This window comes from Oncorhynchus keta, chromosome 18, assembly GCF_023373465.1.
Source record: "Oncorhynchus keta strain PuntledgeMale-10-30-2019 chromosome 18, Oket_V2, whole genome shotgun sequence".
NCBI lineage: Eukaryota > Metazoa > Chordata > Actinopteri > Salmoniformes > Salmonidae > Oncorhynchus > Oncorhynchus keta.
This window is the reverse complement of record NC_068438.1, coordinates 48,772,488-48,800,389: the sequence shown is the minus strand read 5'-3', so window position 1 is coordinate 48,800,389 and position 27,902 is coordinate 48,772,488. Positions and strand designations below refer to the sequence as shown.

At 44.7% G+C, this 27,902-nt stretch overlaps 1 protein-coding gene and 1 long non-coding RNA gene across 2 annotated transcripts; one reads left to right on the top strand and one right to left on the bottom strand.

Annotated features, from left to right (window-relative positions):
* Nucleotides 1-313: 313 nt before the first annotated feature.
* Nucleotides 314-27,243, bottom strand: si:ch211-167j9.5 (fibroblast growth factor receptor homolog 1). The gene is made up of 11 exons (XM_052468687.1): nucleotides 26,547-27,243; nucleotides 26,321-26,413; nucleotides 15,864-16,089; nucleotides 15,332-15,470; nucleotides 12,242-12,340; nucleotides 11,498-11,658; nucleotides 10,908-11,042; nucleotides 8,098-8,209; nucleotides 7,621-7,720; nucleotides 4,972-5,071; nucleotides 314-924 (listed from the first exon to the last, which is right to left on the bottom strand). The coding sequence occupies exons 1-11, from the start codon at nucleotides 26,585-26,587 to the stop codon at nucleotides 811-813; spliced, it is 1,320 nt and encodes a 439-aa protein (XP_052324647.1). The 5' UTR covers nucleotides 26,588-27,243; the 3' UTR covers nucleotides 314-810.
* Nucleotides 11,673-12,341, top strand: LOC127908877 (uncharacterized). The gene is made up of 3 exons (XR_008068869.1): nucleotides 11,673-11,888; nucleotides 11,937-12,176; nucleotides 12,225-12,341. It is a non-coding gene; the product is annotated as an uncharacterized LOC127908877 (long non-coding RNA).
* Nucleotides 27,244-27,902: the final 659 nt, after the last annotated feature.

Here is a 27,902-nt window from a genome sequence, read left to right as displayed (position 1 = left end):
AGTTGTAAATGAGAACTTGTTCTCTCCTGGCCTATCTGGTTAAATAAAGGTGTTCTCACCTTAAAAAATAAAACAATGAAAAACACTTTTGACCAGGGCTCATAGGGCTCTTATCAAAAGTAGTGCACTATGTAGGGAATAGGGTGGCATTTGTGATAAAGTCATACTGTGAAATTACTCCTGTTGAGGGGGCCAAGGTGTGAGGTATACCGATCCTGGTGTGTCTACATTGCATTTACAACGGTATTAAAAGAGACCAGTCCCAATTGGTTGTTGAATTCAGACTTTATTATCCCAACAGGGAAATTCATTGTGCAGTTAAGAGTACAAAGCTGCTCAACAAGAACTTCCACTTTTGTCATTGTGCACTTCCCAAAATGGCACCCTATTCCCTATATAATGCACTACTTACCCCATAGGGCTCTGGTCAAAAGTAGTGCACTATATAGGGAATAGTGTTCCCTTTTGGATGCAGACATTGAGTGCTAATACTCCTTGGTCCAAGATGACCCAGCCAATAAATCACTGTTATGATTAAACAACACTTTTTGTTGTTGTTGTAATGAATAAAAAATGTATTTCCTGAAATATTACACAAGTCATTATTACTTCTTACAGGTTATTTACATAAGTGGCAGTAGCGCCATTTTAGAAAATGTATAATTAACAAAATATCTAATTTCAAATGATTTGAAATGACCACGAGATAGTAGCTTCACATTGTTGACTTCATTATCAATTCCAGGTATCGAATATGTTCAGTTGAGATACAGCATCATCTCAAAGCTGAGTTGTCAGCGTCGAGATGTACTACTGTTTGACGCTTTTTGAGTCGTGGCTGTCCGTCTCTCCCGTTTCCAGAAGTCTTGGGTTCTCCACATCCACGTAATCCAGAAGTCTTGGGTTCTCCACATCCACGTAATCCTACAAAGGGATGTTCACTTCAATAAAAAGAAGCTCTACGCAAACCGGTCTATGCATCTGGATCATGCTACTGCTGTGGGACTTCTCCTGTGGGGGCCCCTGCTGTGGTTCTAAAGTCACAGGACAGGTGTAACCCGCAGGATGCCTACAGGAAGTTTTACTGTCTATAGTCAGTCCATCTTTTTTCATTTCAGATGAAGGTAAAGAGGCGAGGAGATTAACTACACTATTCTATTGGGATGGACCACATGATCAGAGAGATTAACCACACTATTCTATTGGGATGGACCACATGATCAGAGAGATTAACCACACTATTCTATTGGGATGGACCACATGATCAGAGAGATTAACTACACTATTCTATTGGGATGGACCACATGATCAGAGAGATTAACTACACTATTCTATTGGGATGGACCACATGATCAGAGAGATTAACCACACTATTCTATTGGGATGGACCACATGATCAGAGAGATTAACCACACTATTCTATTGGGATGGACCACATGATCAGAGAGATTAACCACACTATTCTATTCGATCAGAGAGAGAGAGGTGAAAGGTTCAACCATTGAACTAGAATCCTATAGACCAGTAGTCACCAACCGTTGAAACATTTCTGTAAAACCCCAACGATAAGCCTTGTGTTCCTATCTTTTGACGGTAGTTGCAGCCGTTTCAGCTGCCTTGCGCGCCGGGTAGTTACAAACTGCATTCCCAGGGGGAGCAAATCAAGTGCACTATGGACCTACCACTGGCCAATCGGAAGGCTCAGATTACCGTGTCTGCAGTAACGCAGCACGAGTAAAAGAAAGCTACAGCAAAGTTGATACTGTGAGATTTCAAAACTTCTAAAACCAGGTAGTCTAGTGGTTAGAGGAGGCAGGTAGTCTAGTGGTTAGAGGAGGCAGGTAGTCTAGTGGTTAGAGGAGGCAGGTAGCCTAGTGGTTAGAGGAGGCAGGTAGCCTAGTGGTTAGAGGAGGCAGGTAGCCTAGTGGTTAGAGGAGGCAGGTAGCCTAGTGGTTAGAGAGGCAGGTAGCCTAGTGGTTAGAGGAGGCAGGTAGCCTAGTGGTTAGAGGAGGCAGGTAGCCTAGTGGTTAGAGGAGGCAGGTAGCCTAGTGGTTAGAGGAGGCAGGTAGCCTAGTGGTTAGAGGAGGCAGGTAGCCTAGTGGTTAGAGGCAGGTAGCCTAGTGGTTAGAGGAGGTAGGTAGCCTAGTGGTTAGAGGAGGTAGGTAGCCTAGTGGTTAGAGGAGGTAGGTAGCCTAGTGGTTAGAGGAGGCAGGTAGCCTAGTGGTTAGAGGAGGTAGGTAGCCTAGTGGTTAGAGGAGGTAGGTAGCCTAGTGGTTAGAGGAGGTAGGTAGCCTAGTGGTTAGAGGAGGTAGGTAGCCTAGTGGTTAGAGGAGGCAGGTAGCCTAGTGGTTAGAGGAGGCAGGTAGCCTAGTGGTTAGAGGAGGTAGGTAGCCTAGTGGTTAGAGGAGGTAGGTAGCCTAGTGGTTAGAGGAGGTAGGTAGCCTAGTGGTTAGAGGAGGCAGGTAGCCTAGTGGTTAGAGCGTTGGACTAGTAACCGAAAGGTCGCCGAATTGAATCCCAGAGCTGACAAGGTAAAAATCTGTCGTTCTGCCCCTGAACAAGGCAGTTAACACACTGTTCCTAAGCCGTCATTGAAAATAAGAATTTGTTCTTAACTGACTTGCTTAGTTAAATAAAGGCGGCATTTGTTTTTATTAAATGTCAACGAATACAGCAAACAGCTGCTGTTTTTATGAGTGACTTCATGTTTTACCTTTTTACTCGGCACTGTCAACACTTTTATAAGCCATAAAATGAGCGTTCTTCCTATTTCCACTCTAAAACAAGCACTGCAGCTGCAATAAATGAGTCGCAAAGTGTATCGACAGGCTTGTCTTGTTGTTACTAACGGCTTGAGTCTTTTTTTACAGTGAAGAATATTTCACTTTCTCTGTTCATGAATTTCTGCACGAGGCAAAAAAATAATGCAGTGCGACTCGAGTTTCGCAAACTTCCTGAAGACGGTGTCCCTTTATTGGTCAGTGTCAGTGGAGGAGAGATGTTGAGATGCGGACCCCTCAGTCTGCTGCTCTCTCCCTCTCTCCGTTGAGACTGACCCTCAGTCTGCTGCTCTCTCCCTCCGCTGAGACTGACCCTCAGTCTGCTGCTCTCTCTCTCCCTCCGCTGAGACTGACCCTCAGTCTGCTGCTCTCTCCCTCCACTGAGACTGACCCTCAGTCTGCTCTCTCCCTCCCTCCGCTGAGACTGACCCTCAGTCTGCTGCTCTCTCTCTCCCTCCGCTGAGACTGACCCTCAGTCTGCTGCTCTCTCCCTCCACTGAGACTGACCCTCAGTCTGCTCTCTCCCTCCCTCCGCTGAGACTGACCCTCAGTCTGCTGCTCTCTCCCTCCGCTGAGACTGACCCTCAGTCTACTGCTCTCTCCCTCCGCTGAGACTGACCCTCAGTCTGCTGCTCTCTCCCTCCGCTGAGACTGACCCTCAGTCTGCTGCTCTCTCTCTCCCTCCCTCCGCTGAGACTGACCCTCAGTCTACTGCTCTCTCTCTCCCTCCGCTGAGACTGACCCTCAGTCTGCTGCTCTCTCCCTCCGCTGAGACTGACCCTCAGTCTGCTGCTCTCTCCCTCCACTGAGACTGACCCTCAGTCTGCTGCTCTCTCCCTCCACTGAGACTGACCCTCAGTCTGCTGCTCTCTCTCTACCTCCTCTGAGACTGACCCTCAGTCTACTGCTCTCTCTCTCGCTCCGCTGAGACTGACCCTCAGTCTGCTGCTCCCTCCCTCCCTCCGCTGAGACTGACCCTCAGTCTGCTGCTCTCTCCCTCCCTCCGCTGAGACTGACCCTCAGTCTGCTCTCTCTCTCCCTCTGCTGAGACTGACCCTCAGTCTGCTGCTCTCTCCCTCCGCTGAGACTGACCCTCAGTCTGCTCTCTCCCTCCCTCCGCTGAGACTGACCCTCAGTCTGCTGCTCTCTCCCTCCCTCCGCCGAGACTGACCATCAGTCTGCTGCTCTCTCCCTCCCTCCGCTGAGACTGACCCCTCAGTCAGCTGCTCTCTCCCTCCCTCCGCTGAGACTGACCCCTCAGTCTGCTGCTCTCTCCCTCCGCTGAGACTGACCCTCAGTCTGTTGCTCTCTCTCTTCCTCCTCTGAGACTGACCCTCAGTCTACTGCTCTCTCTCTCCCTCCGCTGAGACTGACCCTCAGTCTGCTGCTCTCTCCCTCCACTGAGACTGACCCTCAATCTGCTGCTCTCTCCCTCCACTGAGACTGACCCTCAGTCTGCTGCTCTCTCTCTACCTCTGAGACTGACCCTCAGTCTACTGCTCTCTCCCTCCGCTGAGACTGACCCTCAGTCTACTGCTCCCTCCCTCCGCTGAGACTGACCCTCAGTCTGCTGCTCTCTCTACCTCTGAGACTGACCCTCAGTCTACTGCTCCCTCCCTCCACTGAGACTGACCCTCAGTCTGCTGCTCTCTCTCTACCTCTGAGACTGACCCTCAGTCTACTGCTCTCTCCCTCCGCTGAGACTGACCCCTCAGTCTGCTGCTCCCTCCCTCCCTCCCTCCCTCCCTCCGCTGAGACCGACCATCAGATGCAGGCACCATCAGCCCAGTAAAATATAAAGCTAGTGATTTAAATGTTCACTAAGCGGTGCCTCACCAGTAATAATACAACAGCTGATTACCGGTGTGATCATAACCGTTAAAATGGTTTCAGAAGAACAACAATGCATTGGCAGGGCAATTCAATCAAAGCCAATATGTGGTGATAATGTGTTGGGCCTATAGCCTACTGCACAGACCTCATTACTACAGTAGTGTTTTGAATAGGTTACATTAGGCTAACGTTTTTTTTTTTTAAATCATGTTTAAAAACATTTTTTTTGGACAGTGAACTCGACTCAAAAAAGGTGCTATAGACGAATCCAAAAGGCTAGAAGATTGTATTGCTTGTGGGTTTAACTGTCATAGAACTCCACAGAAGGAGAGGAAGAGGTGGATGGAAGGTGGCTTACTGAATCATTCTCCATGATGTCCTCCACGATTCTCACTATGTCTGAGAAGGAGGGCCTGGAAGTGTAGGGTTCCATCCAGCAGTTTCTCATTAACTGCAGTCTGAGAGAGAGAGAGGGGGAGAGAGAAAGAGAGAGAGAGGGAGAGAAACAGAGAGAGAGAGAAGGAGAGAGATCGAGGGAGAAGGAGATCGAGAGGGGGAAGAGAGAGAGAGGGAGGGAGAAGTAGAGAGGGAGAAGTAGAGAGGGAGAAGTAGAGAGAGGGAGAAGTAGAGAGGGAGAGAGGAGAGAGATCGAGAGAGGGAGAGAGAAAGAGCGAGAGAGAGGGAGAAGTAGAGAGAGAGAGAGAGAGAGAGAGAGAGAGAGAAAAAGTGAGAGACAGAGAGAGAGAGTGAGGGAGAGAGAGAGTGAGTGAGAGAGAGAGCTTGTTCGCATCCCAAATGACACCCTGTTCACTATATAGTGCACCCCTATGGGCCCTGGTCAAATGTAGTGAATAGGGAGCCATTTCTGACGAAGCCCTAGAATATATTCAACCTCAAGGCTTCATCCAGTATTCCACAGAGGGGTTGTGTTCAGGAAGGAGACATTATTTTAAATAAAGAGGTCCTACCAGAATTTGTACAATAAGGGTTAGGGTTAAATAAAGAGGTCCTACCAGAACTTGTACAATAAGTGTTAAATAAAGAGGTCCTACCAGAATTTGTCCAATAAGGGTTAGGGTTAAGTAAAGAGGTCCTACCTAAATGTGTACAATAAGGGTTAGGGTTAAATAGAGGTCCTACCAGAACTTGTACAATAAGGGTTAGGGTTAAGTAAAGAGGTCCTACCTAAACATGTACAATAAGGGTTAGGGTTAAATAAAGAGGTCCTACCAGAACTTGTACAATAAGGGTTAGGGTTAAATAGAGGTCCTACCTAAATTTGTCCAATAAGGGTTAGGGTTAAATAAAGAGGTCCTACCTAAACGTGTACAATAAGGGTTAGGGTTAAATAGAGGTCCTACCTAAACGTGTACAATAAGGGTTAAATAGAGGTCCTACCTAAATTTGTCCAATAAGGGTTAGGGTTAAATAGAGGTCCTACCTAATCTTGTACAATAAGGGTTAAATAGAGTCCTACCTAAATTTGTCCAATAAGGGTTAGGGTTAAATAGAGGTCCTACCTAAACGTGTACAATAAGGGTTAAATAGAGGTCCTACCTACATTTGTCCAATAAGGGTTAGGGTTAAGTAAAGAGGTCCTACCTAAACGTGTACAATAAGGGTTAGGGTTAAATAGAGGTCCTACCAGAACTTGTACAATTAGGGTTAAGTAAAGAGGTCCTACCTAAACGTGTACAATAAGGGTTAGGGTTAAATAAGGAGGTCCTACCAGAACTTGTACAATAAGGGTTAGGGTTAAATAGAGGTCCTACCTAAATTTGTCCAATAAGGGTTAGGGTTAAATAAAGAGGTCCTACCTAAACGTGTACAATAAGGGTTAGGGTTAAATAGAGGTCCTACCTAAACGTGTACAATAAGGGTTAAATAGAGGTCCTACCTAAATTTGTCCAATAAGGGTTAGGGTTAAATAGAGGTCCTACCTAATCTTGTACAATAAGGGTTAAATAGAGGTCCTACCTAAATTTGTCCAATAAGGGTTAGGGTTAAATAGAGGTCCTACCTAAACGTGTACAATAAGGGTTAAATAGAGGTCCTACCTACATTTGTCCAATAAGGGTTAGGGTTAAGTAAAGAGGTCCTACCTAAACGTGTACAATAAGGGTTAGGGTTAAATAGAGGTCCTACCAGAACTTGTACAATAAGGGTTAGGGTTAAGTAAAGAGGTCCTACCTAAACGTGTACAATAAGGGTTAGGGTTAAATAAAGAGGTCCTACCAGAACTTGTACAATAAGGGTTAGGGTTAAATAGAGGTCCTACCTAAATTTGTCCAATAAGGGTTAGGGTTAAATAAAGAGGTCCTACCTAAACGTGTACAATAAGGGTTAGGGTTAAATAGAGGTCCTACCTAAACGTGTACAATAAGGGTTAAATAGAGGTCCTACCTAAATTTGTCCAATAAGGGTTAGGGTTAAATAGAGGTCCTACCTAATCTTGTACAATAAGGGTTAAATAGAGGTCCTACCTAAATTTGTCCAATAAGGGTTAGGGTTAAATAGAGGTCCTACCTAAACGTGTCCAATAAGGGTTAGGGTTAAATAGAGGTCCTACCTAAACTAGTACAATAAGGGTTAAATAGAGGTCCTACCTAAATTTGTCCAATAAGGGTTAGGGTTAAATAGAGGTCCTACCTAAACGTGTACAATAAGGGTTAGGGTTAAATAGAAGTCCTACCTAAACGTGTACAATAAGGGTTAGGGTTAAATAGAGGTCCTACCTAAACTTGTCCAATAAGAACACAGTTTTGTTTTGTGCCCTACTGAACATGACCCCGTCGCTGTTGTACCCACAACACTATCAAATATGTTTACTTATTTAATTTAACGCGGCAAAGTCAGTTAAGAACAAATTCTTATTTACAATGACGGCCTACACCGGCCAAACCCGGACGACGCTGGGCCAATGATGCGCCGCCCTGTGGCACTCCCAATCACCAGCCGGTTGTGATGCAGTCTGTGATACGGTATCGGTGATGTCGCGGCCACTTACATCTCTGGCCTGCAGCCCTCGGGGTCTTTGTTCTTGAGACCGGCACAGATGTGATAGACGACGGCCTCCGGTGTCTCCAAGTCATGGTATGGTAAGGTGCCTGGGAACCACAAATACCCACTGTGTTATTACATTTACATTTAAGTCATTTAGCAGACGCTCTTATCCAGAGCGACTTACAAATTGGTGCATTCACCTTATGACATCCAGTAGAACAGTCACTTTACAATAGTGCATCTAAATCTTAAGGGGGTGAGAAGGATTACTTATCCTTCCTTGTTATGTCCAAGGTGTTATAATTACATTGAATTTAGAATTAGTTTCTTATTTACTTATCTGGGTAAATAATATAAAAGGTTAGATAAATCCAAAATATCAGGCCTGTCATTCTTATGGACACTGGGTAGCCAACTATACAGGCTTGTAAATGATGTTAGACATTGTTTTATTTCCATTGTTTATGAGCACGAAACTCACCAAACGTCTGTATCTCCCACAGCACGATGCCAAATGCCCACACGTCCCCCTTGAAGCTGTAATAGTTGATTCTGAAGTACTCGGGGGGGTACCAGCGTAGGGGCACACGTTCCTATACACATAACCACACATTGGAAACAGTCACCCTTTAAAACTCACACTGAGACCATTATCACAGATTAAGATTAAGTCTAACCCCCCCACCCCTACCATGAATTTGCTACAGTAGAGTCATCTGAGCCGTACTGCCCTACCAAGCTAAAAGGCAGTAAATGCTCATTTGGGTTGCTATATTAAATACATGCTTAATCATGTGGACAAGTATCCTGCCTCTATTGTGTTCAGGAGAAAATGGGGCCCATGTTAGCAGTAACTGGGGATTAGCTCATGTTAGCAGTAACTGGGGATTAGCTCATGTTAGCAGTAACTGGGGGTTAAGCCCATGTTAGCAGTAACTGGGGGTTAAGCCCATGTTAGCAGTAACTGGGGGTTAAGCCCATGTTAGCAGTAACTGGGGGTTAAGCCCATGTTAGCAGTAACTGGGGGTTAAGCCCATGTTAGCAGTAACTGGGGGTTAAGCCCATGTTAGCAGTAACTGGGGGTTAGCCCATGTTAGCAGTAACTGGGGATTAGCTCATGTTAGCCAGTAACTGGGGGTTAAGCCCATGTTAGCAGTAACTGGGGGTTAGCCCATGTTAGCAGTAACTGGGGGTTAGCCCATGTTAGCAGTAACTGGGGGTTAGCCCATGTTAGCAGTAACTGGGGGTTAGCCCATGTTAGCAGTAACTGGGGGTTAGCCCATGTTAGCAGTAACTGGGGGTTAGCCCATGTTAGCAGTAACTGGGGGTTAGCCCATGTTAGCAGTAACTGGGGGTTAGCCCATGTTAGCAGTAACTGGGGGTTAGCCCATGTTAGCAGTAACTGGGGGTTTAGCCCATGTTAGCAGTAACTGGGGGTTTAGCCCATGTTAGCAGTAACTGGGGGTTAGCCCATGTTAGCCAGTAACTGGGGGTTTAGCCCATGTTAGCCAGTAACTGGGGGTTTAGCCCATGTTAGCCAGTAACTGGGGGTTTAGCCCATGTTAGCCAGTAACTGGGGGTTAAGCCCATGTTAGCCAGTAACTGGGGGTTAAGCCCATGTTAGCCAGTAACTGGGGGTTAAGCCCATGTTAGCCAGTAACTGGGGGTTAAGCCCATGTTAGCCAGTAACTGGGGGTTAAGCCCATGTTAGCCAGTAACTGGGGGTTAGCCCATGTTAGCCAGTAACTGGGGGTTAGCCAGTAACTGGGGGTTAGCCCATGTTAGCCAGTAACTGGGGGTTAAGCCCATGTTAGCAGTAACTGGGGTTAAGCCCATGTTAGCAGTAACTGGGGGTTAAGCCCATGTTAGCAGTAACTGGGGGTTAAGCCCATGTTAGCAGTAACTGGGGGTTAGCCCATGTTAGCAGTAACTGGGGGTTAGCCCATGTTAGCAGTAACTGGGGTTAGCCCATGTTAGCAGTAACTGGGGTTAGCCCATGTTAGCAGTAACTGGGGTTTAGCCCATGTTAGCCAGTAACTGGGGTTTAGCCCATGTTAGCCAGTAACTGGGGGTTTAGCCCATGTTAGCAGTAACTGGGGTTTATGTTAGCAGTAACTGGGGGTTAGCCCATGTCCAGCAGTAACTGGGGGTTAGCCCATGTTAGCAGTAACTGGGGGTTTAGCCCATGTTAGCCAGTAACTGGGGGTTTAGCCCATGTTAGCCAGTAACTGGGGGTTTAGCCCATGTTAGCCAGTAACTGGGGGTTTAGCCCATGTTAGCCAGTAACTGGGGGTTTAGCCCATGTTAGCAGTAACTGGGGGTTTAGCCCATGTTAGCAGTAACTGGGGGTTTAGCCCATGTCCAGCAGTAACTGGGGGTTAAGCCCATGTCCAGCAGTAACTGGGGGTTAGCCCATGTTAGCCAGTAACTGGGGATTAGCCCATGTTAGCAGTAACTGGGGGTTTAGCCCATGTTAGCCAGTAACTGGGGTTTAGCCAATGTTAGCAGTAACTGGGGGTTAGCCCATGTTAGCAGTAACTGGGGGTTTAGCCCATGTTAGCCAGTAACTGGGGGTTTAGCCCATGTTAGCCAGTAACTGGGGGTTTAGCCCATGTTAGCAGTAACTGGGGGTTTAGCCCATGTTAGCAGTAACTGGGGGTTTAGCCCATGTTAGCCAGTAACTGGATAAAGTTACTGTGAAACCAAGGTGAATAAAAACTATTTTTTTCCTCAGTTCCACGCTATGATCAGTTACTGCCTTTTTACTTAGTAGGGCAACGTAGGTGTTTCATGTTTCTGCCTGTGTGTGTGTGTGTGTGTGTGTGTGTGTGTGTGTGTGTGTGTGTGTGTGTGTGTGTGTGTGTGTGTGTGTGTGTGTTCATGTGGGCATGTGTGACTGAACCCCGTGTGTGTGTGTGTGTTCGTGTGGGCGTGTGTGACTGAACCCCGTGTGTGTGTGTGTGTGTTCGTGTGTGCGTGTGTGACTGAACCCCGTGTGTGTGTGTGTGTGTGTGTGTGACTGCACCCTGTGTGTGTGTGTGTGTGTTTATGTGGGCGTGTGTGACTGAACCCCGTGTGTGTGTGTGTTTATGTGGGCGTGTGTGACTGAACCCCGTGTGTGCGTGTGTGTTCGTGTGGGCGTGTGTGACTGAACCCCGTGTGTGTGTGTGTTTATGTGGGCGTGTGTGACTGAACCCTGTGTGTGTGTGTGTGTGTGCGTGTGTGACTGAACCCTGTGTGTGTGTGTGTGTGTGTGTGTGTGTGTGTGTGTTGAGGGTGTGTGTGTCTGACCTGAATGGTATTTAATGCACCATCTGTAAGGCGGATCCCATGAACAAGTCTACTGTCACCTGAACTATGAACACCATTATCCCAGGGAAACCTGCTCACCATGATGTTCCTGAGGGCCAGGTCACAGTGCACCACCTGAAACACAAGATCCCGAAACAGTTACTGTCACCTGAATGGTATGTAACACCATCTATAAGGACAGATCCCAGAACAGTTACTGTCACCTGAACGGTATGTAACACCATCTATAAGGACAGATCCCAGAACAGTTACTGTCACCTGAACGGTATGTAACACCATCTATCAGGACAGATCCCAGAACAGTTACTGTCACCTGAACGGTATGTAACACTGTGTGTAAGGACAGATCCCAGAACAGTACTATTTTCTGACTGTACTGTGTCTATCATGATGTTCTGTAGCTGTGTGTAAGGGTTTATTGTTGTAAGAACTAGTCATAGGTCACAGTGCACCACCTGGAACACAGACCCCAGAACAGTTTCTGACTGACTGACTGGTCCAAGAGCAGTTAATGCCAGTGGCAGTTTGGTGTCATAAGGAATGAGTGGGAGGAGGAGGAAACTGGGTACCATTTTGGATCGGAGGTGTTCCATGGCCAGTGCGATGTGATAGGACGCGATGGTGAGCAAGCTCTGTAGCTCAGGGTCAGAGGTCAGATTGTCTTTGTGGGTCTGAAGGAAGCGCCGCAGGGTTCCGTAGCTCACAAACTCCATGATCAACACATAGGGTTCTGGGAGGACACACACACTGGAATTCAGCTTGTAGTAGTTGTAGGTAATATATTATAGATAAGGTGGCACTCTTTTTCTATTCTATATGGAGACAATGTAAATAATGCAGTCAGCAAGAGTGGTCAAATATAGCACACTATAAAAGTAGGGTGACGTTTGGCACGCAGCCCTGAAGTTCAGCTAGTTTTCCCTCCTGACCCTCAGTGGTTCTCTAGTCCAGCAGATGGAGGTGCTGTCTGTTCTTACCCTCGGTGGTTCTCCAGTCCAGCAGATGGAGGTGCTGTCTGTTCTTACCCTCGGTGGTGTTCCAGTCCAGCAGATGGAGGTGCTGTCTGTTCTTACCCTCGGTGGTGTTCCAGTCCAGCAGATGGAGGTGCTGTCTGTTCTTACCCTAAGTGGTTCTCCAGTCCAGCAGATGGAGGTGCTGTCTGTTCTTACCCTCAGTGGTTCTCCAGTCCAGCAGATGGAGGTGCTGTCTGTTCTTACCCTCGGTGGTGTTCCAGTCCAGCAGATGGAGGTGCTGTCTGTTCTTACCCTCGGTGGTGTTCCAGTCCAGCAGATGGAGGTGCTGTCTGTTCTTACCCTCGGTGGTGTTCCAGTCCAGCAGCTGGAGAATGTTCTTGTGGTGCACCAGCTTCCTCATAATGGATACCTCCATCTCCATACGCTTAGGGGTCACACCTGCAGGACAAAATGGATGCTATTAGTGAAAACCAGATTGAACTCTCTGGGTTTCACTCGCATATTTATTTAATCAGGAAAGGCTCATTGAGATTTTAAATATCTTTTTCAAGAGCGTCCTGGCCAAGATAGGCAGCACCAAGTCATTACACAATTACAGACAACATGAAAAACTACAGGTAATCTAGTAAAAACCAAATCATAAAACAGCTATTTAAAAACATTGACAGGTCAGGGAATCAGCCTCAACATCCTTCATCAGTGATTTAAAAACATTGATAGGTCAGGGAATCAGCCTCAAAATCCTTCATCAGTGATTTAAAAACATTGACAGGTCAGGGAATCAGCCTCAAAATCCTTCATCAGTGATTTAAAAACATTGACAGGTCAGGGAATCAGCCTCAAAACCCTTCATCAGTGATTTAAAAACATTGACAGGTCAGGGAATCAGCCTCAAAATCCTTCATCAGTGATTTAAAAACATTGATAGGTCAGGGAATCAGCCTCAAAATCCTTCATCAGTGATTTAAAAACATTGACAGGTCAGGGAATCAGCCTCAATTCTTCATCAGTGATTTAAAAACATTGACAGGTCAGGGAATCAGCCTCAAAATCCTTCATCAGTGATTTAAAAACACCAATCGGGACAAGTTCTTCCACTTTAAAAGTATTTTGTAAGGCGTTCCAAGAAGATGGCACAGAGGACATAAAAGCCCTTTTACCAAATTCAGTTGGGACATTTGGAACAGTTAGCAGGATAAAGTCCAGCAAACGAAGAGACGACCCACCACATTTCTGAACAATAAAAAGGTAGTAAACCCAAAAAAGGCTTTGTAAATAAAAGTATACCAGTGACTGAGCCTACGAGAGACTAGAGAAGACCAGACAACCCTAGTATACAAAGTGCAGTGGTGCGTAAGGGTTTTGCAGTTTAAAATACATCTCAAAGTGCCATGGTAAAGGGTTTCAATTGACCTCAAACACTGATTGGAAGCATTCACATATAAAATATCCCCATAGTCTAGTAAAGGCATAAATGTAGCTGATACTAGCCTCCTTCTGGCTTCAAAAGAAAAACAGGCCTTATTCCTAAAATAAAATCCCAACTTCAGCTTAAATTTTTTTGTAAATTGTTGAATATGCAATTTAAAGAGAAGCCGTCATCAATTTAAAATTCCAAGATATTTATATGAGGTTACAGCCTCAATCTCCTTGCCCTGACAGGTAGTAATAGGTGAAAGGTTCAGAGGTCTATTTCTTGCTTTAGAAAACACCATTAGTTTAGTTTTGTCAGTATTGAGTATAAGCTATGTTGAACAGTATTAAAAGCAGTTTGCATGTTCTGGAAAGCTTTTGAGAGAGACCAGGCACAACAATAAATTACAGTATCATCAGCATAAAAGTGAAGTTGCGCATTTAGCAAATTATTGTCAAAATGATTTATATAAAATGAATAAGAGGGGACCAAGTCCAGAGCCCTGGGGCACACCATTACAAACAGACAATTGAACAGACATGAGCCCATCAAATTGAGTGCACTGAGTTCTATCAGACAGGTAGTTAGCAAACCATGCAACTTCATTCTCCGAAAGACCTAAGCTCGACAATCTCTGTCTCAGTATAGCATGATCAACTATATCAAAAGTGAGTGAGACACAGTGCTGTTTTTTTTTGTCAAGGGCTTCAGTGATATCATTTAAAACCTTCATGGCTGCTGTAATTGTGCTATGCTTCTTCCTGAAGCCCGATTGGTACATTGATAACATAGAGTTAGTATATAAAAAACTATTTTTGATGTTCACTAACAACAGTTTCAAGTATTTTCTCCAGTGGTGACAGCTTTGAGATTGGCCTATACTTATTTAAAAGAGTTGGATCTCACCCTTTTAAAAGTGGTAGGACAAAAGTGGATTTCCAGATCTTTGGAATTTCATTACATTCCAGGGTTAGATTGAACAGAGATGTAAGTGGTTCAGCTATGAAATCAGCTGACAGATCTAATACAGAAGCAGGGATCAAGAAGATCAGGACCTGCAGGTTCTCTCTGATCTCAGGACCTGCAGGTTCTCTCTGATCTAAGGACCTGCAGGTTCTCTCTGATCTAAGGACCTGCAGGTTCTCTCTGATCTAAGGACCTGCAGGTTCTCTCTGATCTAAGGACTGAACCCGCCCTTTAACCCTGAACCTGTGGAATGGGGCGTGTTTGTTTACTATTTGGAGAAAACCATGGATTATCCCGCCCTTTAACCCTGAACCTGTGGAATGGGGCATGTTTGTTTACTATTTGGAGAAAACCATGGATTAACCCGCCCTTTAACCCTGAACCTGTGGAATGGGGCATGTTTGTTTACTATTTGGAGAAGAAAAAAAACACATCATGAAATCATTTCCAGGCAGTTTCCACATCAGGGATAAACTCAATCTTACTCCAGTCAAAATAAAACAAAATCATGAAAGAAATCCTGCTTATTAAAAACTATTAATTTCTCTTAGGAATAAAGAGTGGGTTTGTCTTAGGAACCTTAGTGTTTCTAACAGCAACAACAGCACAATAGTCATTTAAATCATGACAACAACAAAAACAATATCAAATCAATCCGGGTAGATATGGATTTTTGCTGTGTGACCTAGAATGTATATTTAGGAGCACCAGTACGTACGCCTAGAAGAATTAAGGATTTTTAGCTTTAATACCTCAAATATCTTTCATTGTGCCCCTAAAATGTCTCTACATTTCTCAACTTAGGCTTGTAAAAGCTCAGCGTAAAGCCCTTGGCTCTTTGTGTACATCCCAAATAACACGCTATTCCTTATACAGACCTTGGCCCCACTCTCCGAGGGGGCCTCTAGAAGAGTTGGAACATGCAAATGTTTTTTTTGTTTTTTTTCTCCAATTCACACACGCTTATTTATACACACAAGTACATGTGTGAAATGGTACAAATCTAAGCCATCACTAGTTACCACACCCACAACGTGAGCCTACTGTACCCTCTTTGGTGATCTTGCAGGTGAACATGCCGTGTCCCTTGCAGGTTCCCCGTGTCATCCTGGCCTTGTAGAAGACTCCCTCCTTTCCTGCCTTGAGGAGCTGCAGCAGACTGAGGTCTGCCTTGGTGAAGCGGGGACCCTGGGGATAATCACACGCCTGTGGTTGTTATACTGTTTATAGACTTACTCAACTCTGTGTACTTTAAAAACTGTGTACAACAGTGGAGGCTGGTGTGTGTGTGGGGGGGGAGCTAGAGGAGGATGGGCTCATTGTAATGAACGGAATGGAATTAATGGAACTGAGTAAAACCTGGTTTTCATGTGTTTGATTACATTCCATTTCTTCCATTACAATGAGCCCGTCCTCCTATAGCTCCTCCCACCAGCCTCCTCTGATATACAATATGGTTATTACCTACTGTACATCCCCCATACACACTGTCTGTAGATCCCGTGTGTGTGTGTGTGTGTGTGTGTGTGTGTGTGTGTATAGTCCTATGCGCGGGTGTGTGTGTAGCAAATGTATGCATACCGGTTGCGGTGGCCTCCAAAGCAGTCTGTTCGTGACAGACCTGTTCTTGTTTCTCTGTAGTGACATCTGCTCCTCAGGGTCCTCTTTCCCCAGCTTCTCTGTCAAGGTGACGGGGTACGGGCTCGGGGAAGCAGGAGAGAGGACCGGGGAGTCTGGAGTGGAAAGTACATTTCCCAGAGGCCTTCCTCCTCGCAGGTCCCGAATGGTCCTCTCCAAGGAACGATACCTGACAACAGCCAGAAGTGAGGATGTTCTGTGTATAGACGGTCCATATGGGAATGGCTAACACAGAAAATATACTATATAGTGCAGTGCATTTAGGAAAGTATTCAGACCTCTTGACTTTTTCCACATTTTGTTACGTTACACCATTATTCTAAAATGTATTAAATAGTTTCCCCCCCCTCATCAATCTACACACAATATCCCATAATGACCTCACAATACACCATAATGACCTCACAATACCCCATAATGACCTCACAATACCCCATAATGACCTCACAATATCCCATAATGACATCACAATACCCCATAATTACAAAGCAAAATGTTTTTTTTATTTAATTTTAATTTTTATGTGCATGAAAACCATTTACATAAGTATTCAGACACTTTACTCAGTACTTTGTTAAAGCACCTTTGGCAGCGATTTCAGCTTTGAGTCTTCTTGGGTATGACGCTACAAGCGTGGCACCTGTATTTAGTGAGTTTCTTGGCTGTGTGTTTAGAGTCGTTATCCTATTGGAAGGTGAACCTTCGTCCCAGTCTGAGGTCCTGAGCGCTCTGGAGCAGGTTTTCATAAAGGATCTCTGTACTTTGCTCTGTTCATCTTTCCCTCAATCCTGACGAGTCTCCCAGTCCCATGATGCTGCCACCACCATGCTTCGCCGTAGGGATGGTGCCAGGTTTCCTCCAGACCTGACACTTGGCATTCAGGCCAAAGTTTTCAATCTTGTTTCTCATGGTCTGAGAGTCTTTATGTGACTTTAGTCTGGCCCCTCTACCATAAAGGCCTCAGATTCTTGGTCACCTCCCAGACCAAGGCCCTTCTACCCCAATTGCTCAGTTTGGCTGGGCGGCCAGCTCTAGGAAGAGTCTTTGTGGTTCCAAACTTCTTCCATTTAAGAATGGTAGAGGCCACTGTGTTCTTGGGGACCTTTAATGCTGCAGACATGTTTTGGTACCCCCCTTCCCCAGATCTGTGCCTCGACAAAATCCTGTCTCGGACCTCTACGGACAATTCCTTCGACCTCATGTCTTGGTTTTTACTCAGTCATGCACAGTATGCACAGTTCTCACTCGGTCATGCACAGTTCTCACTCGGTCATGCACAGTTCTCAACAGGGCACACAAGGTGAAAGGTGACATGAGGTTCTGATCGTAGCCATTTCTGATCTGGTTGGAGGTTCTGAGTTTTGGTTTTTAGCCATTATGTCCGTTGACCATTTGTCTTTGTAGCTTAGTTTTAAGTTGTGTTCGATCATGTTAACATCGTAATTTCTTTCTAAATATATGTGTGGTAGATCTGCTTCCTTAAATATCGAGTTCCTTTCTCAAGGCTGGAAGGATAACTTTTTCATCTGTGTATAATAGTATCCCCAAGTCGTGTCATCTGATTGAACTCCTAGGTTAGAAGGCTTGATTTGCTGGGCCAAGTCATTTACAAAAAAAGGACAAACAAAGTTGGGAAGAGCATGTTGCCTTGTTTGACTCCAAACAGAGTGGGAAAACATTTGGTCTTCATTTACCTGTCCACAGGAGACTGGTGCATTCTCTCAACCAGCTTCACCTGGAATGCTTTTCCAACTGTCTTGAAGGAGTTCCCACATATGATGAGCACTGGCTTGGTGCTTGGCTGCATTTCTTCACTCTGTGGTCCAACTCATCCCAAACCATCTCAGTTGGTTTGAGGTCGAGTGATTGTGGAGGCCAGGTCATCTGATGCAGCACCCCATCACTCTCCTTCTTGGACAAATAGCCCTTACACAGCCTGGAGGTGTTTTGGGTCATTGTTGAAAAACAAATGATAGTAGCGCTAACCAGATGGGATGGCGTATCGCTGCAGAATACTGTGGTAGAGATGCTGGTTAAGTGTGCCTTGAATAAAATCCTGACAGTGTCACCAGCAAAGCACCTCCACCTACTTCACACCTCCTCCATGCTTCACGGTGGGAACTACACATGCAGAGATTATCGGTTCACCTACTCTGCGTCTCACAAAGACATGGCGGTTGGAACCAAAAATCTCAAATTTGGACTCATCAAACCAAAGGACAGATTTCCACCGGTCTAATGTCCATTGCTCGTTTTTCTTGGCCCAAGCAAGTCTCTTCTTCTCATTGGTGTCCTTTAGTAGTGGTTTCTTTGCAGCAATTCGACCATGAAGGCCTGATTCACACAGTCTCCTCTGAACAGTTGATGTTGAGATGTGTCTGTTACTTGATCTCTGTGAAGCATTTATTTGGGCTTAAATTTTTGAGGCTGGGAACACTAATGAACTTATCCTCTTCCGCAGAGGGAACTCTGGTTCTTCCTTTCCTGTGGTGGTCCTCATGAGAGCCAGTTTCATCATAGTGCTTGATGGTTTTTGTGATGGCACTTGAAGAAACTTTAGAAGTTCTTGAAACTTTCCAGATTGACTGACCTTCATGTCTTAAAGTAATGATGGACTGTCATTTATTTTTGCTTATTTGAGCTGTTCTTGCCATAATATGGAGTTGGCCTTTTACGGAATAGGGCTATCTTCTGTCTACCTTGTCACAACACAACTGTTTGGCCCAAAGACATTGTGAAAGCAAAGAAATCCCCCAAATTAACTTATAACAAAGCACACCTGTTAACTGAAATTTCTTCCAGGTGACTTTAATTTAACGAGGCAAGTCAGTTATTTAAAATGACAGCCTACCGGGGAACTTTTTTTTTGGTTACTACATGACTCCATACGTGTTATTTCATAGTGTTGATGTCTTCACTATTATTCTACAATGTAGAAAATAGTAAACATAAAGAAAAACCTCTTAATGAGTAGGTGTGTCCAAAACTTTGACTGGTACTGTACGTTGCCAATGTAACAGTACGACTTTTAAACCGTCCCCTCGCCCATACCGGGGCGCGAACCAGGGACCCTCTGCACACATCAACAACAGTCATCCACGAAGCATCGTTACCCATCGCTCCACAAGAGCCGCGGCCCTTGCAGAGCAAGGGGAAATACTACTTCAAGGTCTCAGAGCAAGTGACGTAACCGATTGAAACGCTATTTAGCGCACACCGCTAACTAAGCTAGCCGTTTCACATCCGTTACACCAACTACCATGACAAAGACCAATGCCGGTGGGAGTATCGTTGAGGACAGTGGTGTCTCTCTATCACAGGGGAATGATCTTTTAAACGAACAAAAAGAGACCTAGAAGCAGTTGTTACAACAACAAGAAAATAGCTTCAAGTGTTTTGTCCAAATACTGGTGGAGTCAACTAATAAAAGAATGGCCGACTTAACCAGAGAGGTCCAGGACCTGAAGAACAGTTTGCAGTTCTCCCAGGGCCAGCTCGATGAGTTTAAACAGGAGAACGGCAAGATGACTGCAATCTTTAAGTCATTTGAGAGAGGACATCAGTTGTGTGTGTGTGTGTGTGTGTGTGTGTGTGTGTGTGTGTGTGTGTGTGTGTGTGTGTGAATCCAGGATTACAATGACTGATACATTTGATTATCTCGAGGGACAATCAAGGTAGAACAACGTGGTTGTGGACGGAATTGCAGAATCTCCACATGAGACCTGGACGGAGTCTGAGGACAAAGTGAGGGAAATTATCTCTGAGAAATTGAAGATGGACCACAGGAAGATTGAGGTGGAGGACAGGACTGAAAAAAATATCTGCAGCATTGAAGGTCCCCAAGTGGACTCCATCATTCTTAAATGGAAGAAGTTTGAAACCACCAAGACACTTCCTAGATGTCTACTCTACCCAAAATTACAACCAACCAATTGCTGTATTACCATTACCAAAGAACATACATGGTTAAAGACAATTGTGGTGAATAAAAACATATACCAATTAAGGACCAAAAAAATGGGCAGCTGTGCCATATAAATATGGGTTCATAGCTTCACCCCCACAGCACACACACTACGAACCCATATTTATATGGCAGCTGTGCCATATAAATAGTTGGGAAGAGATTTGAGATGTACCCGTTTCCATGGCAAAACAACGTCGGATTCAAAACTTCAACTTTCTCAATTTAAATTATTATACAAACGTCTTGCAAATCAATATAATGTTATATATATGGGGGATACAGTCTTCCCAGCTCTGCAGATTTTGCTGTGAGGAGACAGTCATTAGATCATTTATTTTGGTATTGTCCATATGTAGCTCGTTTTTGGTCACAGGTCCAGGAATGGCTGAAGAATTGCAACACTTGCTTAGAACTAATGCTGCAGACAGCAATACTGGGTGATGTGAAAAGCCATAGTCAATCAATAATATAATACATATTTTAGCAAAAATGTTTATTTAATTTACAATCTGTAGTGGTTATGAGAATAGAAAGGTTCAGTACTTTTGTGAAGCATCACATCACAGTTGAACAATATATGGTGAATAGAAACAGTTGAAGGGAGGGGTTGAATGGAGATGAAGGGACTGGATGGTGTTGAGAGATAGATGGGAGGGGTTGAATGGAGATGAAGGGACTGGATGGTGTTGAGAGATAGATGGGAGGGGTTGAATGGAGATGAAGGGACTGGATGGTGTTGAGAGATAGATGGGAGGGGTTGAATGGAGATGAAGGGTGGGACTGGATGGTGTTGAGAGATAGATGGGAGGGGTTGAATGGAGATGAAGGGACTGGATGGTGTTGAGAGATAGATGGGAGGGGTTGAATGGAGGTGAAGGGACTGGATGGTGTTGAGAGATAGATGGGAGGGGTTGAATGGAGATGAAGGGTGGGACTGGATGGTGTTGAGAGATAGATGGGAGGGGTTGAATGGAGATGAAGGGACTGGATGGTGTTGAGATATAGATGGGAGGGGTTGAATGGAGATGAAGGGACTGGATGGTATTGAGATATAGATGGGAGGGGTTGAATGGAGGTGAAGGGACTGGATGGTGTTGAGAGATAGATGGGAGGGGTTGAATGGAGATGAAGGGACTGGATGGTATTGAGATATAGATGGGAGGGGTTGAATGGAGATGAAGGGTGGGACTGGATGGTGTTGAGAGATAGATGGGAGGGGTTGAATGGAGATGAAGGGACTGGATGGTGTTGAGATATAGATGGGAGGGGTTGAATGGAGATGAAGGGACTGGATGGTATTGAGATATAGATGGGAGGGGTTGAATGGAGATAAAGGGTGGGACTGGATGGTGTTGAGAGATAGATGGGAGGGGTTGAATGGAGATGAAGGGACTGGATGGTGTTGAGATATAGATGGGAGGGGTTGAATGGAGATGAAGGGACTGGATGGTGTTGAGAGAGATGGGAGGGGTTGAATGGAGATTAAGGGACTGGATGGTGTTGAGAGATAGATGGGAGGGGTTGAATGGAGATGAAGGGACTGGATGGTGTTGAGAGATAGAAGGGAGGGGTTGAATGGAGATGAAGGGTGGGACTGGATGGTGTTGAGAGATAGAAGGGAGGGGTTGAATGGAGATGAAGGGTGGGACTGGATGGTGTTGAGAGATAGATGGGAGGGGTTGAATGGAGATGAAGGGACTGGATGGTGTTGAGAGATAGATGGGAGGGGTTGAATGAAGATGAAGGGACTGGATGGTGTTGAGAGATAGATGGGAGGGGTTGAATGGAGATGAAGGGACTGGATGGTGTTAAGATATAGATGGGAGGGGTTGAATGGAGATGAAGGGACTGGATGGTGTTGAGAGATAGAAGGGAGGGGTTGAATGGAGATGAAGGGTGGGACTGGATGGTGTTGAGAGATAGAAGGGAGGGGTTGAATGGAGATGAAGGGTGGGACTGGATGGTGTTGAGAGATAGATGGGAGGGGTTGAATGGAGATGAAGGGACTGGATGGTGTTAAGATATAGATGGGAGGGGTTGAATGGAGATGAAGGGACTGGATGGTGTTGAGAGATAGAAGGGAGGGGTTGAATGGAGATGAAGGGTGGGACTGGATGGTGTTGAGAGATAGAAGGGAGGGGTTGAATGGAGATGAAGGGTGGGACTGGATGGTGTTGAGAGATAGATGGGAGGGGTTGAATGGAGATGAAGGGACTGGATGGTGTTGAGATAGACGGAGGGGTTGAATGGAGATGAAGGGACTGGATGGTGTTGAGATATAGATGGGAGGGGTTGAATGGAGATGAAGGGACTGGATGGTATTGAGATATAGACGGGAGGGGTTGAATGGAGGTGAAGGGACTGGATGGTGTTGAGAGAGATGGGAGGGGTTGAATGGAGATGAAGGGACTGGATGGTGTTGAGAGATAGATGGGAGGGGTTGAATGGAGATGAAGGGTGGGACTGGATGGTGTTGAGATATAGATGGGAGGGGTTGAATGGAGATGAAGGGACTGGATGGTATTGAGAGATAGATGGGAGGGGTTGAATGGAGATGAAGGGTGGGACTAATAACAAGATAACCAATGTAAAACATACAGGGGTCTGTAAAATGCATATAGGTTCAGAAATATTGCGAAATAGCACAGTTACAAATCAAACTGGATGGACATCAGAAATAGAGGAAGGACTAGAAATCTTGCTTGTTTGTAGGTGACCAAATACTTATTTTCCACCATAATTTGCAAATAAATTCATTAAAATTCCTACAATGTGAATTTCTGGATTTTTTTCCCCTCATTTTGTCTGTCATAGTTGAAGTGTGCCTATGATGAAAATTACAGGCCTCTCTCATCTTTTTAAGTGGGAGAACTTGCACAATTGGTGGCTGACTAAATACTTTTTTGCCCCACTGTATACCCCCCCCCAAAAAAAAAATATATATATGGGGGATTGGAAATAATGCAGACAATTACATTGATGGAAGCAACAATATTTCTGCAATATTAAAGCTGATCCCCCTTTCTTTTTTTACTTAAAAAAAAAGACTCTTCCTAGAGCTGGCCCGACCGGCCAAACTGAGGGCCTCGGTCAGGGAGGTGACATAGAACCCAATGGTCACTCAGACAGAGCTGTGGAGTTCCCATGTGAAGATGACAGAAACTTCCAGAAGGACAAACATCTCTGCAGCATTCCACCAATCAGGCCTTTATGGTAGAGTGGCCAGACACAAGCCACTCTTGCGTAAAAGGCAACACAGCCCACTTGGAGTTTGCCAAAAGACACTAAAATACTCTCAGACCATGAGAAACAAGATTCTCTAGTCTGATGAAACCAAGATTGAACTCTTTGGCCAAGCATCACATCTGGAGGAAACCTGGCACCATCCCTATGGTGAAGCATGGTGGTGGCAGCAACATGCTGTGGGGATGTTTTTCAGTGGCAGCGACAGGGAGACTTGTCAGGATCAAGGCAAAGATGATCGTAGCAGAGTACAGAGAGATCCTTAAAGGAAACCTGCTCCAGAGCACTCAGGACCTCAGACTGGGATGACTGTTCACCTTCCAACAGGACAACGACCCTAAGCACCCAGCCAAGACAATGCAGGAAGGGCTTCGGGACAAGTCTCTGAATGTCCTTGAGTGGCCCAGCCAGAGCCCGGACTTAAACCCGATTCAACATCTCTGGAGAGACCTGTGCAGCAACCTGACAGAGCTTGAGAGGATCTGCAGAGAAGAATGGGAGAAATTCCCCAAATACAGGTGTGCCAAGCTTGTAGCGTCATACCCAAGAAGACTAATGGCTGTAATCACTGCCAAAGGTGCTTCAACAAAGTACTGAGTAAATCTGATATTTCAGTTTTTATTTTTAATAAATTAGCAAAAATCTCTAAAAACATGTTTTTTTTGTTGTCATTAGGGGTATTGTGTGTATATTGATGAGGGGGGGGGGAATGATTAATCAACTTTGCAGTAAGACTAACATAACAAAATGTGGAAAGAAATCAAGGGGTTTGAAAAATTACCGAAGGCTTTCTGAGACTCAGATAATTCATTTGATGATTCAGCAGTAGAAATACAAGGATGTAACATCTACAGAAGAGACACAAATGCTTATGGGGGAGGTGTTGCTGTATATATATATTCAGAGCCATATCCCTGTAATACTTAGAGAAGATCTTATGTCAAGTGTTATTGAAGTGTTGTGGTTGCAGGTTCACTCGCTATATAGGCCACCAAGTGCTAACAGTCAGTATCTAAATAATATGTGTGAAATGCTTGATAGTGTGTGTGATGTAAACAGAGAGGTCTACTTTCTTGGGGACCTGGATATTGACTGTTTTCATCAAGCTGTCCGCTCAAGAGGAACCTTCTTACTGTAACCAGTGCTTGTGGGTGTCATTGGTGTGGGAGGGATCATAATCGTCTTCAAGCCTCGTGATTGTGGTCAAGGTGCCCGTGGTAACAGTCCTCGGTGCTGTAATGAACTCTCTCAGATGTGGTATCCCACCTGTTAATACCTTTTCTATAACTTTGTGTGAAATCAATTATTGCAAACGGCAAGTAAAATATACCCTTTGTGTTTTATAGAAATGCAAGGTATTTAATGTAAATGATTTTATGCTTACTTAATGTTTTTTAGACTGTTCATTCTTTCTAAAAAATACTTTTGAAGTTTATACAGTGGGAAGAACAAGTATTTGATACACTGCCGATTTTGCAGGTTTTCCTACTTACAAAGCATGTAGAGGTCTGTAATTTTTATCACAGGTAGTACACTTCAACTGTGAAAGACGGGATCTTAAAACAAACATCCAGATAATCAGATTGTATGATTTTTAAGTAATTCATTTGCATTTTATTGCATGAGATAAGTATTTGATACATCAGAAAAGCAGAACTTAATATTTGGTACAGAAACCTTTGTTTGCAATTACAGAGATCATACATTTCCTGTAGTTCTTGACCAGGTTTGCACACACTGCAGCAGGGATTTTGGCCCACTCCTCCATACAGACCTTCTCCAGATCCTTAAGGTTTCGGGGCTGTCGCTGGGCAATACGGACTTTCAGCTCCCTCCAAAGATTTTCTATTGGATTCAGGTTTGGAGACTGGTTAGCCCACTCCAGGACCTTGAGATGCTTCTTACGGAGCCAATCCTTAGTTGCCCTGGCTGTGTGTTTCGGGTCGTTGTCATGCTAGAAAACCCAGCCACTACCCATCTTCAATGCTCTTACTGAGGGAAGGAGGTTGTTGGCCAAGATCTCGCGATACATGGCCCCATCCATCCTCCCCTCAATACGGTGCAGTCGTCCTGTCCTCTTTGCAGAAAAGTGTTAGTGTGTTACTAATGGTTTTCTTTGAGACTGTGGTCCCAGCTCTCTTCAGGTCATTGACCAGGTCCTGCCGTGTAGTTCTGGGCTGATCCCTCATGATCATTGATGCCCCACGAGGTGAGATCTTGCAAGGAGCCCCAGACCGAGGGTGATTGACTGTCATCTTGAACTTCTTCCATTTTCTAATAATTGCGCCAACAGTTGTTGCCTTCTCAACAAGCTGCTTGCCTATTGTCCTGTAGCCCATCCCAGCCTTGTGCAGGTCTACAATTTTAACCCTGATGTCCATACACAGCTCTCTGGTCTTGGCCATTGTGGGGAGGTTGGAGTCTGTTTGATTGAGTGTGTGGACAGGTGTCTTTTATACAGGTAACGAGTTCAAACAGGTGCAGTTAATACAGGTGATGAGTGGAGAACAGGAGGGATTCTTAAAGAAAAACTAACAGGTCTGTGAGAGCCAGAATTCTTACTGGTTGGTAGGTGATCAAATACTTATGTCATGCAATAAAATGCAAATGAATGACTTAAAAATAATACAATGTGTTTTTCTGCATTTTTGTTTTAGATTCAGTCTCTTACAGTTGAAGTGTACCTATGATAAAAATTACAGACCTCTACATGCTTTGTAAGTAGGAAAACCTGCAAAATCGGCAGTGTATCAAATACTTGTTCTCCCCACTGTGTGTATATATATATTAAATGGTCTAGGGGGGAGTGTATGAATAATTTAAGATAATACACAACGCAGAGGACTAGAGGTCAATAGAGAATTAACGATCAATGGAAATATATATATAGTTCACCATTTTCCAAGATGATTTCAATTCTTTTACTTTTTTTTTGTCTAACCCCACTTATTAATTTAAATTCCAAAATTGCTTAAGGTTGTTAATTTGCAGCTGTTGGGAGATGGTGCTTGGCTCCTTCTGAAGCTCCTCTTATACAGTATCTACAGCTTTTCTTTTCTCCGCGCCCCAACAGTACTAGCTGACAGAGGCTCACGTAACTTCAAACTACAATGTTTAATCGAAGAGTAGAATACAGAACATTTAGAATACAGAACATTTCTCACAAACCCATTGAGGTGAGCCGTCTTACTTTTTGAGCCACAGAGTCCCCAGCACTATGAAAACCAGGACGGTGAGCAGACACACCCCGATGAGGACGTAATGAGGTAGGTCCAACGTCATGCTGGAAGTGACAGACGAGACTTTAGGTACACACAAGCACGCAAGATAAGTCCCGCTATGTACTTAACTTTCAGACATCTAAGTATTCACATAAGATTACGTTGAGGCTCATATTCCATTTCAGGTGAACTCACTTGGAGAATTGGGTGGTTGAATTGTTCAAGGAGGCCATCATGTCATCCAGTTACTCATCCTTGTTCAGGTAGACAGACAGCATGTCAGTGACGAGTCAGAAAAAGAGACCTCCGCCTATCTACCCGTCTAACCCTACGTGTCCTCTCAAAAGGGCCCCTTGGGGAGGATACATCTGTTTCATAACACACTGCACAACAAAGAAAAGTAAAGTGGCCCAACAATAGACAACGTCTAGACTCGCAGAAGGATTCTCTGTCGATAGCTGTGATGATCTGCTTTTCTCTGAGACCCCGTTTGAAGAGAAGACACCCGTTGAGAGGAAATGGAATACATCATATCCTGTGTTAGTGGAGTCAGAAGGACAGGTTTTTGTTTGCTCAAGAACCACACAGCACGGAGAGGAAATGCACAGTCGCATCCCGTGGTTTTCAACAAAAACAACAAACTGACGCGGAGACCGAGCTGTCTGACTGACAGAGACACTTACAGCATCTATACAACGAACACCGAGGTCCACGAAATGTTGAGGAACTTATCCGTATCATGTGACCTTTTTCGGCTCAATAATGAATACGAATGATATGATCTATATGGAGGAGTACAAAGCAGACAAACTTCTTCAGTTGGAAATAGATGCTTCACAGTGAAGTTCAGTCCCGTCTTCGTCCCAAATGGCTCCCTATTTACTATACAGTGCACTACTTTTGCCCAGGGCCCAATGTAAGGAATAGGTTGCCATTTAGGACATAAACAATGTCTGTCGTTTTTGGGGGTCAGGCATAAATAACAACACGCTGTGAGACTTTGTTTCTGGGAAGTAACTGTTCTGTTCCGACCACCACAGCTGCTAGCTCGTCTGTTCGGCAGAAAGTGACACGGACTAAAAGTGGAGGGATGGGGTTTCCGCACGCGCGTACGTGTACACACACACGACAACTGCAAGCACACACACACACGCACACGACAACTGCAAGCACACACACACACACACACACACACACACACACACACACACACACACACACACACACACAGAAAACCAACCCATCAACTGAATGCCTTAATTGCATCTGTTGTATTGAATGTGTTGCGTGGATATTAGTTACAGATCAACAGTTTCACCACACCATATACAACTACAGTATTTTTCGCATTTTTTTTTTTACAGTTCAAATACATCTGTTTTAATGGCTTATTTTACAAAACACTTTATGTACATTTTCAATGTCAGTGCAATATCATTTTAATTCTTTAAACACTTTTTACAAAATAAAAAGATAATTTCAATGAATTACATCTCTTTCCGATCCATCAAAAAAATAAAATAAAATCAGTAGTAGACTGCACTATCTGCC